At 45.2% G+C, this 12,221-nt stretch overlaps 1 protein-coding gene across 3 annotated transcripts in view; it reads left to right on the top strand.

Moving 5' to 3' along the window:
* Positions 1-225: 225 nt before the first annotated feature.
* MTOR (mechanistic target of rapamycin kinase) overlaps positions 226-12,221 on the top strand; it is a 140,352-nt gene continuing 128,356 nt past the window's right edge. Inside the window, exons 1-9 of one of the 3 annotated variants that reach the window (XM_053577334.1) lie at positions 254-335; positions 1,100-1,169; positions 2,837-3,012; positions 4,072-4,180; positions 4,887-5,119; positions 5,854-6,054; positions 7,045-7,179; positions 8,390-8,665; positions 8,747-8,855. In XM_053577334.1, coding sequence (XP_053433309.1) covers positions 2,851-3,012; positions 4,072-4,180; positions 4,887-5,119; positions 5,854-6,054; positions 7,045-7,179; positions 8,390-8,665; positions 8,747-8,855 — 1,225 coding nt within the window. In that variant the 5' untranslated portion in view covers positions 254-335; positions 1,100-1,169; positions 2,837-2,850. Of the gene's footprint in view, positions 336-358; positions 598-1,099; positions 1,170-2,836; positions 3,013-4,071; positions 4,181-4,886; positions 5,120-5,853; positions 6,055-7,044; positions 7,180-8,389; positions 8,666-8,746; positions 8,856-12,221 lie in introns of those variants that run through there. The other 2 variants (XM_053577336.1, XM_053577335.1) reach the window with 2 other exon arrangements.

Here is a 12,221-nt window from a genome sequence, read left to right as displayed (position 1 = left end):
TGGAAGTGACTGAAGTCAACTCACGACCGATTGGTTCTCCCGGATGCATCTAAACCTCCTTTCGCCCGCCACTGGCCTCTTGGTTTGTCTATTTGGACGGTCCCCGCCCCTTGGAAAAGCCGGGTCCTTAAGCTTCACTTCTTTTTCGTTACTATTGGTCCGTACCCCGGTCCATCTTCTTCTTACGCCTGTCGATTGGCTAGCTGGGCTGGAAGCCTGCCTTCCCTCCCGCCCAGCTTGGAGGACAGCGGGGAAGGCGGGTGGTGGGGTCGGGGGCCTGAAGCCGCGGTACCGGCGCTGGCGGCGGCAGCTGAGGCCTTGGCCGAAGCCGGGCGGTGAGTCTGGGGCCTGGCACTACCCCTCCAAGGCGGCAGAATATCCAGACCCACGGCCAGCCTGTCCGTGGGGGGGCCCTGGGAAGCCGCCCTTCTGGGACGTGAGGTCCCCTCAGTACTGGCCCCACGATCAGGGTGCTGTTTGAGCCCTTGACCTCCACCCTGCGAGGCAACGCCCACTTCACCCGGATCCCCAGGAGACCCCTGGACCTTTCAGCCCGCCACCTGTCGCAGGCGTCAGAAGGCCGGCCCATCACCTTCGGTACTGCCCTGGAACCTTTGGTTCTCCTTGCTTGGCACAGGCACCCCTTCCGAGCCACATAGAACATGTCGATCCCTGCCTCAGGGAGCACCAACGTCAGTGCCAGCCCGTTGCTCTCCACCCTGGACACCTCTCATTGGGGACCCAGTACCTGGAACTGAGCTGCATTCCATCCTTGGGATTCATTCTGTTTGCCTCACTCACCCCCGCCTTCATCCCTTGTTTCTGCCATCCAACTTAAACTTCCCTAAGCCCTTAGAAGACCCCTAGAATATTTGACTTCAAGTGGTTTAATTGAATTCGTTCTGGAGCAGGTCTATGGTCCTTAGACCATAGAAAGAGACGGGTGCTTTCCTGAGAATAGAGTACTTGCTAGCCTCCTTCCCCCTCCACATGAACACAAACTATAGTAGTTTTCTTACTCGGGATCCTTAGTTTCCTCTCCCCTAAAGGATGACATTTCCTTCTGTGATCTTTTTTTTTTTTTTTTTTTTGACACCAGAGTATTTGAAAGCTTTCCAAAACCAATTATTCCCTGATTTTTCATCTGCATCTTACAAATTCATTAAAAAGTAAGAATTTTTGTGTAAAATCAGTTTGTTAATATAATCTGGACAGAGTGGCGCCTGTGGCTTAAGCAGTAGGGCGCCAGTCCCATATGCCGGAGGTTGCAGGTTCAAACCCAGCCCCGGCCAAAAACCACAAAAAAACAAACAAACAAACAAAATATAATCTGGACATACTTAGGATAAGTACCTGTGTATGTTACTCCCATGGCAGTGTGAGCTGAGCCCTACTATAGCCACTTTATTGTGGTTGCCTCATTTTTTGTATTTAGCCCTGGATTATAAGCTCGTTGATGGAAGGAATAATACATAATTGAGTAATGAATGAATGATTTAAGAAACTAATTGGTCTTTCCTACCTTATGTTTGAAAAACTAGCGCTATTCTATAGAGCTGCATTATCCAATACATTAACTACCAGCCACATGTGGGTATTGAGTACTTGAAATGCAACTCATGCAAATTGAAATTGCTGTAAGTGTAAAATGCACACTACATTGTGGAGACCTGACACAAAAAAAGAATGGAAAATGTATCAATATTTTTTATATGATGACATGCCAGAGTGACTTTTTGGATATATTGGATTAAATAAAATATATTAATTTCACCTTTAATTTTTTACTTTTTTCTTTTTTTGTAGAGACAGAGTCTCACTGTACTGCCCTCGGGTAGAGTGCCGTGGCGTCACACGGCTCACAGCAACCTCCAGCTCTTGGGCTTAAGTGATTCTCTTGCCTCAGCCTCCCGAGCAGCTGGGACTACAGGCGCCCACCACAACACCCGGCTATTTTTTTGTTGCAGTTTGGCCGGGGCTGGGTTTGAACCCGACACCCTCGGCGTATGGGGCCGGCGCCCTACTCACTGAGCCACAGGCGCTGCCAATTTTTCACTTTTTTTTTTTTTTTGTGGTTTTTGGCCGGGGCTGGGTTTGAACCGGCCACCTCCGGCATATGGGACCGGCGCCCTACTCCTTGAGCCACAGGGGCCGCCCTTAATTTTTCACTTTTTTAATATAGCTACTAGCAAATTTAAAAATGCATTTGTGGGCTATATTTCTGTTAGTGCTACTATAGAATAATCTTTAGTCTCCCTCTTTAGATTGAATTCCTTGAGGAAAGGGGCAGTATTAGTCATTTTTAATTCTTTTCCTACCTCCCCACCTTCGTTACCTGGCACTGTGCTATGTACATAGTAGTTATAATAAAAAATAGCTAACAATTATTAAGTACTCACTTTGTGGTCAGCACTATTTTAAACACTTTTTAAGATGTACTAACTCGTTTAATCCTCACAGCAACCCACAAGTTGGCTACTATTTTCTTCCTATTGTAGTTGAGGAAACAGAAATTTTAAGTGTCTTCCTCAAGGCATGTAACTTTGCAGTGGGATTCAAACCCAGGTAGGCTTGCTCTGTGGCCCACAATTTGACCCTCTGTACTATGCTGTGTCTTCTTTTCTCGTTTGTTTCTTTTTTAGCACTTAGTCTTTTAACCGTCAGTCATTGTTGAATGAATCTAAGCTTTCTAAAGGTTTTTAGTGAGATCTCTCAACATTTTTAGAGTCCTGTACCTGACATGGACTGGGTGATCTGTGTTATGGAACTGGGGCCATAAATAAACTTATTGGCATAGTTTGCCATTCAGAATATTAAAGGAAGCTTCTCTCTAAAGAACCTCAGGACAAGATGCTTGGAACCGGGCCTGCCGCCGCCACCACCACTACCGTCACATCTAGCAATGTGAGTGTTCTGCAGCAGTTCGCCAGTGGCCTGAAGAGTCGGAATGAGGAGACCAGGGCCAAAGCTGCCAAGGAGCTCCAGCACTATGTCACCATGGAGCTTCGAGAGGTTGGGCTTCTCTGATATGGGGCCAGTCGTTGTGGGATGTTTGGGCTAAATGTGCTATCATCACTGATTTAGATTCCTTTTGACAACTAAGTGAGGATTTGGAAAATAAAGAGATTGTGTTTTAGGAAGGCACCCAGCTTCTCACGGCTGTAAAACGTGCATGTTCCTTTGCAGTGGTCACATATTTCTGTGGCATTTCTCGTGTTTGTGGTTACATTATAGGAGCCAATATAGATTCGGCTGTTTCTTTTAATTTTTTCTTTTTTTTTCTTACCACATACAAGACCCTCAGTTCTTTTTGTCTGATAAAAGTGATAAGGACGGGTTGGAGAATTGAGAGCTTGGCTGGGGCTTTTTTTTTTTTTTTTTTTCCAGTTTTTGGCCGGGGCTGGGTTTGAACCCGCCACCTCTGGCATATGGGGTTGGTGCCTTACTCCTTTGAGCCACAGGCACTGCTCCTGGTTGGGGCTTTCTAATAGAGCCCAGACTGGAGTTGAAAGACAGTATCTTATTCATCCTTGTACCTCTGTACAGGAAGAAGCTAGGACATCATCTGACCTAGACTAGGCACTTAATAATTATTTGTGAAATAAATAGATGAATTGCAAGTTCAGTGGCTCTATAGTTTCAGGCCAGGCACAATAGCTTGTGATCCTATGACTTTGGGAGGCCAAGAAGGGAGGATTATTGGGGCCAGGAGTTCTGAGACTAGTCTTAGCAAGAGTGAGATCTCATCTATACAAAAAAATAGACAATGAGCCATGGTAGTGCACACTTGTAGTCCCAGCTGCTTGGGAGGCTGAGGAAGGAGGATCACTTGAACTCAGGAGTTTGAGGTTGCAGTGATGATGCCACTGCACTCTAACCTAGGTGACAGAGCAAGACCCTGTCTCAAAAAAAAAAAAAACCCAAACAAAAAACTGGAAATGGATGATAACTTGTCATTGGTTTGAACTATACCTGCTACCTCTCAGGACCTAAATTTTAGATGCCAACCTGCCGCTACCACCATAGTCAGAGTTTCATTAGAAATTATTCTGATGAGATCTTCCTTTGCAGATGAGCCAAGAGGAATCTACTCGCTTTTATGATCAGCTGAACCATCACATTTTTGAACTGGTTTCCAGCTCAGATGCTAATGAGAGGAAAGGGGGCATCTTGGCCATAGGTAAGGACAGAGCCTTCGGTAACAATAACAACTAGAAATAAAGGAGTAGCCACCATCATATTTGTTGTACCCTGTGTCTCCCAATTACTGGATACTTAGCTCACATTTGTTTAATGAATTTTAAGGCAGCTGTGGCGTTCATTGCACTTACACAGGTGTTAATTCTAGCAGCAATCCTGGAATGTTGGTAAAACGTATTTTTAGATGTAGAAGCTGAGTCTCAGAATCATTAAGTGACCTTTCCAGGGCCAGACAGTTTGCCAGAACTGAGACTAGAAGCCAACTTCCTTTCCACTACCTCCTACTCCCTTTTGCAGACTCTGGTTTCTCAGTAGAGTAGGGTTTGGCATAGTGGGGCTCACAAATGGAAAAGTGCAATCAGGGTTTAGTTAATGAAAAGCCATTTTCAACTCCCAAGGACTGGTTATCAATCCTGTGAATTATTATTCAGTCCCAGTTTATTTTCTTTTTTTGAAGGAGGAGGAAGCAAATTTTATATACTAATATGAGATCATTTTACTTTATGTAAATAGTTCTGGCACAAATACCAAATTTCTGAGTTAGAATGGAAATGGTCTGCGTCCTTGCCATCTAGAAATGTCCTCACAGTAGAATGAAGGAGTCACTCACCAGCCTTCATTTCAGGGCCACGTACTTTCCTGGCCAGCGTGCACATCATCGCTTTTTGCCTTCTTCTCTCTTGTAGCCAGCCTCATAGGAGTGGAAGGCGGGAATGCCACCCGAATTGGCAGATTTGCGAACTATCTTCGGAACCTCCTCCCCTCCAATGACCCAGTTGTCATGGAAATGGCATCCAAGGCCATTGGCCGCCTTGCCATGGCCGGGGACACTTTCACGGCCGAGTATGTGGAGTTTGAGGTGAAGCGAGCCCTGGAATGGCTGGGTGCTGACCGCAACGAGGGCCGGAGACATGCAGCTGTGAGTGCCTGCAGGGAGGAGCACAGCCAGGCATGGGGAGCAGTGGTACCCCTCGCCTGGCTGTCAGAGTCCCTCGCTATCTTCCTTCAAGGCTGATCCCTGAAAATGTCTGGTTCGATGGCTAAGCTTCCAAGCTGTGAGTTGGGAAGAGTCTTATCGCCTGAGAGAGAATGTGGGAATGAGTGTATGGGCATGGAAGTGTCAGCTCAGCACTTTCCAGGGAGCGCCCCCTTTAGGAGGCAGTGCATGAAGAGGGGGTATGGTACCAGGATAGGGACACACACTTGAATCCTTTGCTACTTGCTAGGGAAGGCCTAGGTAGTATAACTTGGTGCAACTTGTATAACTTGGTGCAACTTTTGACCTTTAGTTTCTTTGTCAAATGAGAATAATAACAAGATTGAACAGGATGATTCATTCAGTAAATATTGCATATATATTGGATTCTAGGCTGTGAGTATGGTAGTATAGAAAGCATAAAATACATCTGTCCTTCCAGAACTTATGTCCAAAAATTACAAGCACTCTATGCTTATAAACAACCTGGATAATGAACCCTGAGGTGTTGACGAATTTTACTTTCCTTCCTCTGTCCCCAGAATTCCTAGCTAGAAGAGTACATAGGTCTTCTCTTTTCCTAGTATGTATAGGTTCTAGGATGGGAAGAGACTGTATTCCCAAGGAAACAAAACTGTGATACGGGTGAGAGTTTTCAGTTTGCCTTTTTCTTCCAGGTCCTGGTTCTCCGTGAGCTGGCTATCAGCGTCCCCACCTTCTTCTTCCAGCAAGTACAACCCTTCTTTGACAACATCTTTGTGGCTGTGTGGGACCCCAAACAGGCCATCCGTGAGGGAGCTGTGGCCGCCCTTCGTGCATGTCTGATTCTCACCACCCAGCGTGAGCCGAAGGAGATGCAGAAGCCCCAGTGGTACAGGGTGAGGGGATGGCTCCATTCCAGCCACCAGCAAAGCACACGTACATAGAGACCCACCTGGCCATGGAGCAAGTAGCACATTTGTTTTGATCTCAAATGACTGTCATGCTCTGTATGAATCAATAGTTACTTGATTGCTTTTCCTTAAAGCAAAGATCCACTGATAGCCACAGCATTATTTTACATATCACCAAGAATGAAAATATGCCAGTTAAACTGTGACTAGCTGTCTTCTTATCAACATAAGACTTTTTTTTTTTGAGACAGAGTCTCACTATGTTGCCCTCATGAGTAGAGTATCAAGAGTAGAGTGCTGTGTCATCACCGTTCACAGCAACTTCAAACTCTTGGGCTCAAGTGATTCTTTTGCCTTAGCCTCCCAAGTAGCTGAGACTACAGGAGCCTGCCACTACACCCAGCTATTTTTTGTTGCAGTTGTCATTGTTGTTCTAGCTGTCCCAGGCTGGGTTTGAACCCTCCAGCCTCGGTGTATGTGGCCGGTGCCCTACCCATCGAGCTATGGGTGCCGCCTATAAGACATTTCTTTTCTGAGATTTTAAAACATGCAAAAATAGGTGTTTCAGAATCAGTGAAGTACAGTCGATAACTAATTTAGGGAGGGCCAGTTCTCTCTGCTCTAGTATCCTGAGTCCTGTGCCAATTACTGATACCAAGTCTTTTAAAGGAGCCCTGCATATGGAATTGGGTTCAAGTCTTGTCTTTGCTGTGTGACCTTGTGCAGTAACTTAATTTCTCTAAGCCTGCTTTTTTAGCTATTAAATATGGATGGTAATGTTATCTGCCTCAGGGCTTGTTATGAGAATTGAAGCTAAACTAAATGAGAGCTTGATAAGTTAGTATCATTAATGATACTGGCATAAGGCACCAAGCAGGCATGATAACCCCTAGAACCCCCTTATCGGTGGGATGGGCCTGTAGTTCTCTCTGACTGTGGACATTGGGTAGCTAAGGCATCTGTCTCTTCACATAGCACACATTTGAAGAAGCAGAGAAAGGGTTTGATGAGACCTTGGCCAAAGAGAAGGGCATGAATCGGGATGATCGGATCCACGGAGCCTTGCTGATCCTCAATGAGCTGGTCCGGATCAGTAGCATGGAGGGAGAGGTGAGGAGCTGCGGCAGAGGGGAGTCCAGACTTTTCATGTGCTATCTTGTGAGCAAGGCAAGGTGGGATGCATGTCCCCGTGGAGCTGATCTTTTCTGAAGGGAAATAGACAATTAACAAGATAATTTCTGATAATAACAAATCCTGTGAATAATATATAACTAGCAGTAGGATAAGGAGTGCCAGGGGAAGCGGGTGAGTGGGGGGTCAGGGAAGGCCCTCCCTGCAGTGGTACCATAATAGTGGCCTGACATGAGTGGCCTTTCAGCAGGCTGGAGACTGTGTTCTAGGACAAGGCTTTGAGGTGGGAGAGTTTGACAAATTTATGAAACGGAGAGAAGAGGAGTGTGGCTGGGGCACTGGGAGCAAGGAGGAGAGAGGGAAGGGCCAATTCAGTAGGCCCATGGTTCACGGTAAACACTGGTGTTCATGCTCATTGCAGGGGCAGACATTAGAGAAGTGCACACGGGGGATGAAGTGATGTCATGTGTTCCTAACGGTCTTATAGGGAAAAGCATGTGAAGAGGCAGGAATGTAGGCAGGAAGACCAGGCAGGAGGTGTGTTAGTTTGTGAGCTGGGTTTAAAAGTGCGAGTGCAAGGTTTTATTAGGAAAATAGCTTCAAGGGAAAATGAGGAGGGAGCTGGGGTAGGCTGGGGGAACCACCAGACCATAATGTACATCCAACCCTAAGGAATGGCTTGAACATTGGAGGATGAGTTGTTTTATTAAGCAGCCCTTTGAAAAGGGAATAGATATGTGTTCTCAGCCAGCTTATCCCAAACACTTTGTGGAATCCTAGGATTCTGAGAAAATTACATGCCTCAGTTTCTACCTAGGTTACTAGGGAGAAGAAAGACCAGAGTATCCTTAACAGGATGCTGGCATGGGACCATCTGTCTCCTATGCAAGCCTTATTGCTGTGATCTTGGGTCTGTAGTCATGGCCATTCATAGGTCAGCCCTCCCAAACCCAGCCAAGTGGGAGCTCTTCTTCATTGCTCAGTAGGTGATACTCTTCTGCCTAAATTAGAGCACAGTCCCCCCTGCAAGGACCCAGGGAATCATAATCCTAATGATGAAGAGCAGCTGCCGTCCACTTAGAAGTAGTTGTGTTTCAAGATTGGGCAAACAGTGCTCTGTAGAGTCCACAGTGCCAGGCTGACTGCCACTCACAAGTAAAGGTGATTTTTTCCCCCCTCATGTATCTAGCGTTTGAGAGAAGAAATGGAGGAAATCACACAGCAGCAGCTGGTGCATGACAAGTACTGCAAAGATCTCATGGGCTTTGGAACGAAACCTCGTCACATTACCCCCTTCACCAGTTTCCAGGCTGTCCAGCCCCAGCAGTCAAATGCCTTGGTGGGGCTGCTGGGGTACAGCTCTCACCAGGGCCTCATGGGATTTGGGGCTTCCCCCAGCCCAGCGAAGTCCACGCTGGTGGAGAGTCGGTGCTGCAGGGACTTGATGGAGGAGAAATTCGATCAGGTAAATGGTGAGAGGTCCTTTCCTCTTCTTCTGAGCTCCACACCTCACTTGCCTCCACTAACCCTTTATCCTTCCTCTCAGGTGTGCCAGTGGGTGCTGAAATGCAGAAATAGCAAGAACTCACTGATCCAAATGACAATCCTTAATTTGCTGCCCCGTTTGGCTGCATTCCGGCCTTCTGCCTTCACAGGTGAGGGTGTCCATGGAAGATGTCATTGCTCATTGAAGGATAATTACACGGGGAAGAAGTGATTCTGAAAAGTTAATGTCTGCTTCTCATTTGAAGCAGTGCCATAATGGGCTAGTCTCTGACTTCTTTGCCTAATGTCTGATTTTGGTGGTGTCTAGTTTGTGTTTTCTGCTACTGTCTGAGGCAGCAGACACAGGAGCAATCAGAATGTGTAGGCGGAGAGGCACTTCTAGGGCCATGCAAGGTCTCGTGTATGGAAGCCAACAAGTTCACAAATAGACTTAAGGGAAACCAGAAGAAGGGCAGTTTCGGTGTGGAAAGGAGCTTTTCTTTGGGGCAGAGAGGGTTTGATGACCATCCTGCTTCTGCCCCTGAAGTGTTCCCCGAGCTACTCTCAGGGAAGGAAAGACTGGGTGCTTCGAGAGGCAGGTCACACGGTGATAGACTGTGTGTTCTGGTGCTCCTGCCCTCTCCTCAGTGGGCAGTGCAGATTCCAGGCTCCTGAAGGTGGCCCACCTCTGAAGCCTTCCTAGATTACTCCAGCTATAAATGCGTTCGTCCTCTTTTCTTACAGCCTTCAGCTATAGAAAGGCTTTGGCATAGAATCTGGGGTGAATCCCGCCTCAGGTTTTAGAGAGGTTATTTGACCTACCTGGGCCTCTATTTCTGGACTTGTAAAAATCAGAATAGCAATCTGTGCCTCCCAAGGCGGACTACATTAATGTCTAAGGACCTACTGTAGTGCCTGGCACAAAATAAGCCCCAATAAATGGAAACCATTATTATATTATTATTTCTTCCTTGAGTTACTTCAAGTCCATTTTGGAAATAAGATAGAGGTAAAAATCATACTCCAGTAGTCTGTTCATGCTTGATGTCCTTGTCTTACCTTCCTGCTTGCGGGGTGGAGACCCAGTCTCCAGCATCTCCTTGCACTTGGCTGTGGTACATATCACCTGGGCTTAGTAGCTTTCAGGACTAGATGAGAGCCAGGAGCATAGCAGAAGGACAGCCTGACCCTCAGCAGACCCCATTCCCTAGCACACAGACTGATTTCACACTACCTAGCCCATATGAAAACACGGGAGAAATCTAGCTGGTGAGGTGTTAAATATGCTGAGGATAGGAAGTAGAACATACTGGATTAGGTGCAGATGATTAACCACACGAAATCACTGGATCAGAGAAATGGCAGAATAAAAATCACCCATATTTTTTAATTTTCATTCTTCCTACCTGGCATCCAGCAGCTTTTTTTTTAATGACCAGACATGCCCCCTGTTCAGTAGAGCTTTAAATGATCTTGGGTTGAAAGTCTGTGGTTCAAAGGAAACTAATAACTAGGCAAAATTTAATCAAAGTCTTGCACATTATAGAAGCTGTTACCCTTGTGAGTTCATAAAGGCTCAGAAGGTCCTTAGGTTTAGTCTTTTGATGTGAGTTTTGTTGTTATTTTTTCTTTTTTTAAAGTCTTACAATGTTTCATTAAATATACTAAAATATGTTGGTGAGATTTAGCCTGGGCAGTCCCCATAAAAATGTGCCTTATTCAGTAAGTGCCACTTGTGTACAGCTTGCAATTTGTAAGTCATTGCTTGAACTTCCCAATGGTGTAAGCTTTAGGAATTTCAAAAATACCTAAGACTGGGTTGACTTCTCTACAAAATCAGATTTCTGACCTCTTAGGGTGTTAAACCTGAAGAAGGAAATTGTACTCTTAAGTTCATTTCCCACTGAAATGCTGTCCTGGTATGTAAAGGGCTGGTTTTCCTGGTGATCCTCTCTGACTTCAGGGTGTTGTCTCCTTTGTCTGTCTGTTTTCAGGTCACAGCATGGCTCAATGCCATTGGACCACAGGAGTTTGTTAGAGTAGATGCTGTGATGTATAAGTGCAATCTTAGGAGTCTAGTTCACTGTCTAAATGTGGTTTGGGTAGCCCTCAACACCCCTAACTTTCTAAGGGATGTGTGGCTTTGCCTTCCCTGCTATTATATGCAGGCTACTGGTACAAGGACCTGCGGTCAGCGTTGATAGAAGAGAAAAAACAGGAGAGAGGCAAGAATAAGAAAAGTCCAATCTTCAGAAGAGAAATAAATTAAATTAGCTTAAATTAGCTTAGCTTAGCTTAAATTACCCAAGAATTGCCTAGCCATGAACACTGGCTTATGTAAACTTAATGAAAATGCACATATTACAGGCTCAATCTTAGTTCTATTAAATATAACTATAACAAAAATCTCTAGGTAATAGCAAAATGATTTCAGTCCTAAGCTGAATGGAATGCTGTATTATTATAAATAGTATTCAGTATTACAATCATGCGTTGTTTAACCTGGGTATACATTCTGGGAAATCCATTGTTGCTGGGCACTTTTGTCATTGTGTGAACACCACAGAGTGCACTTACCCAAACCCAGATGGTGCAGCCTGCTACACACCTCAACTCTGTTGTGTCACCTGCTGCTCCCAGGCTACAAACCTGCACAGCATGTTCCCATGCTGAATTCCATGGGCAGTTGTAATACACTGGGAAGTGTTTGTGTACCTAAACAAATCTAAACACAGAAGAGGTACACTAAAAATACAGTACGATAATCTTAGGTGACCTTCGTCGTATATGTGGTCCACCGCTGACTAAAACATCCTTATGTGGTTCATGAGTGTACTTTAAATTTTGTTATGATATAAAATAATTCAGATGGTCCTCTGTTTTTAAACAAGATTTAACATGTTTTTTAAACAAGAGCATGTAATCTTTCTTTCAAAATATAATACTAATGGAGACAGTTATATGATACTGTTGTTTTGGAGACCCTTTAAATTTGGGGGTTATTTTTAATTAAAGAAAAAAAATCTTATATTTCTAATATGTCCAAAAGATGTATCTCAGGAGTGGTTATCTTATCAAGCATAAGACTTTGGTTAATACATTCTCTAAATTCTTCTCAACATCTTTCCAATAGGCTTTCTTAATTAATTAATTAATTTTTTTTTTTGAGACATAATTCAGTATGTTGCCCTCGGTAGAGTGCTGTGGCATCACAGCTCACAGCAACCTCAAACTCTTGGGCTTACATGATTCTCTTGCCTCACCCTCCCAAGTAGCGGGGACTACAGGTACCCACCACAACACCTGACTATTTTTTGTTGCAGTTGTCATTGTCGTTTAGCTGGCCCGGGCTGGACTTGAACCTGGTGTATGTGGCTGGTACTGTAACCACTCAGTGCTATGGGCGCTGAGCCTCTTAATTTATTCTTAAATTTAAGTACTTTAGGGCGGCGCCTGTGGCTCAGTCGGTAGGGCGCCGGCCCCATATACCGAGGGTGGCGGGTTCAAACCCGGCCCCGGCCAAACTGCAACCAAAA

The sequence above is a fragment of the Nycticebus coucang genome, chromosome 22 (assembly GCF_027406575.1).
Source record: "Nycticebus coucang isolate mNycCou1 chromosome 22, mNycCou1.pri, whole genome shotgun sequence".
NCBI lineage: Eukaryota > Metazoa > Chordata > Mammalia > Primates > Lorisidae > Nycticebus > Nycticebus coucang.
Note: the sequence above shows the minus strand (reverse complement) of the source record. Positions and strands in the feature narration are given on the sequence as shown.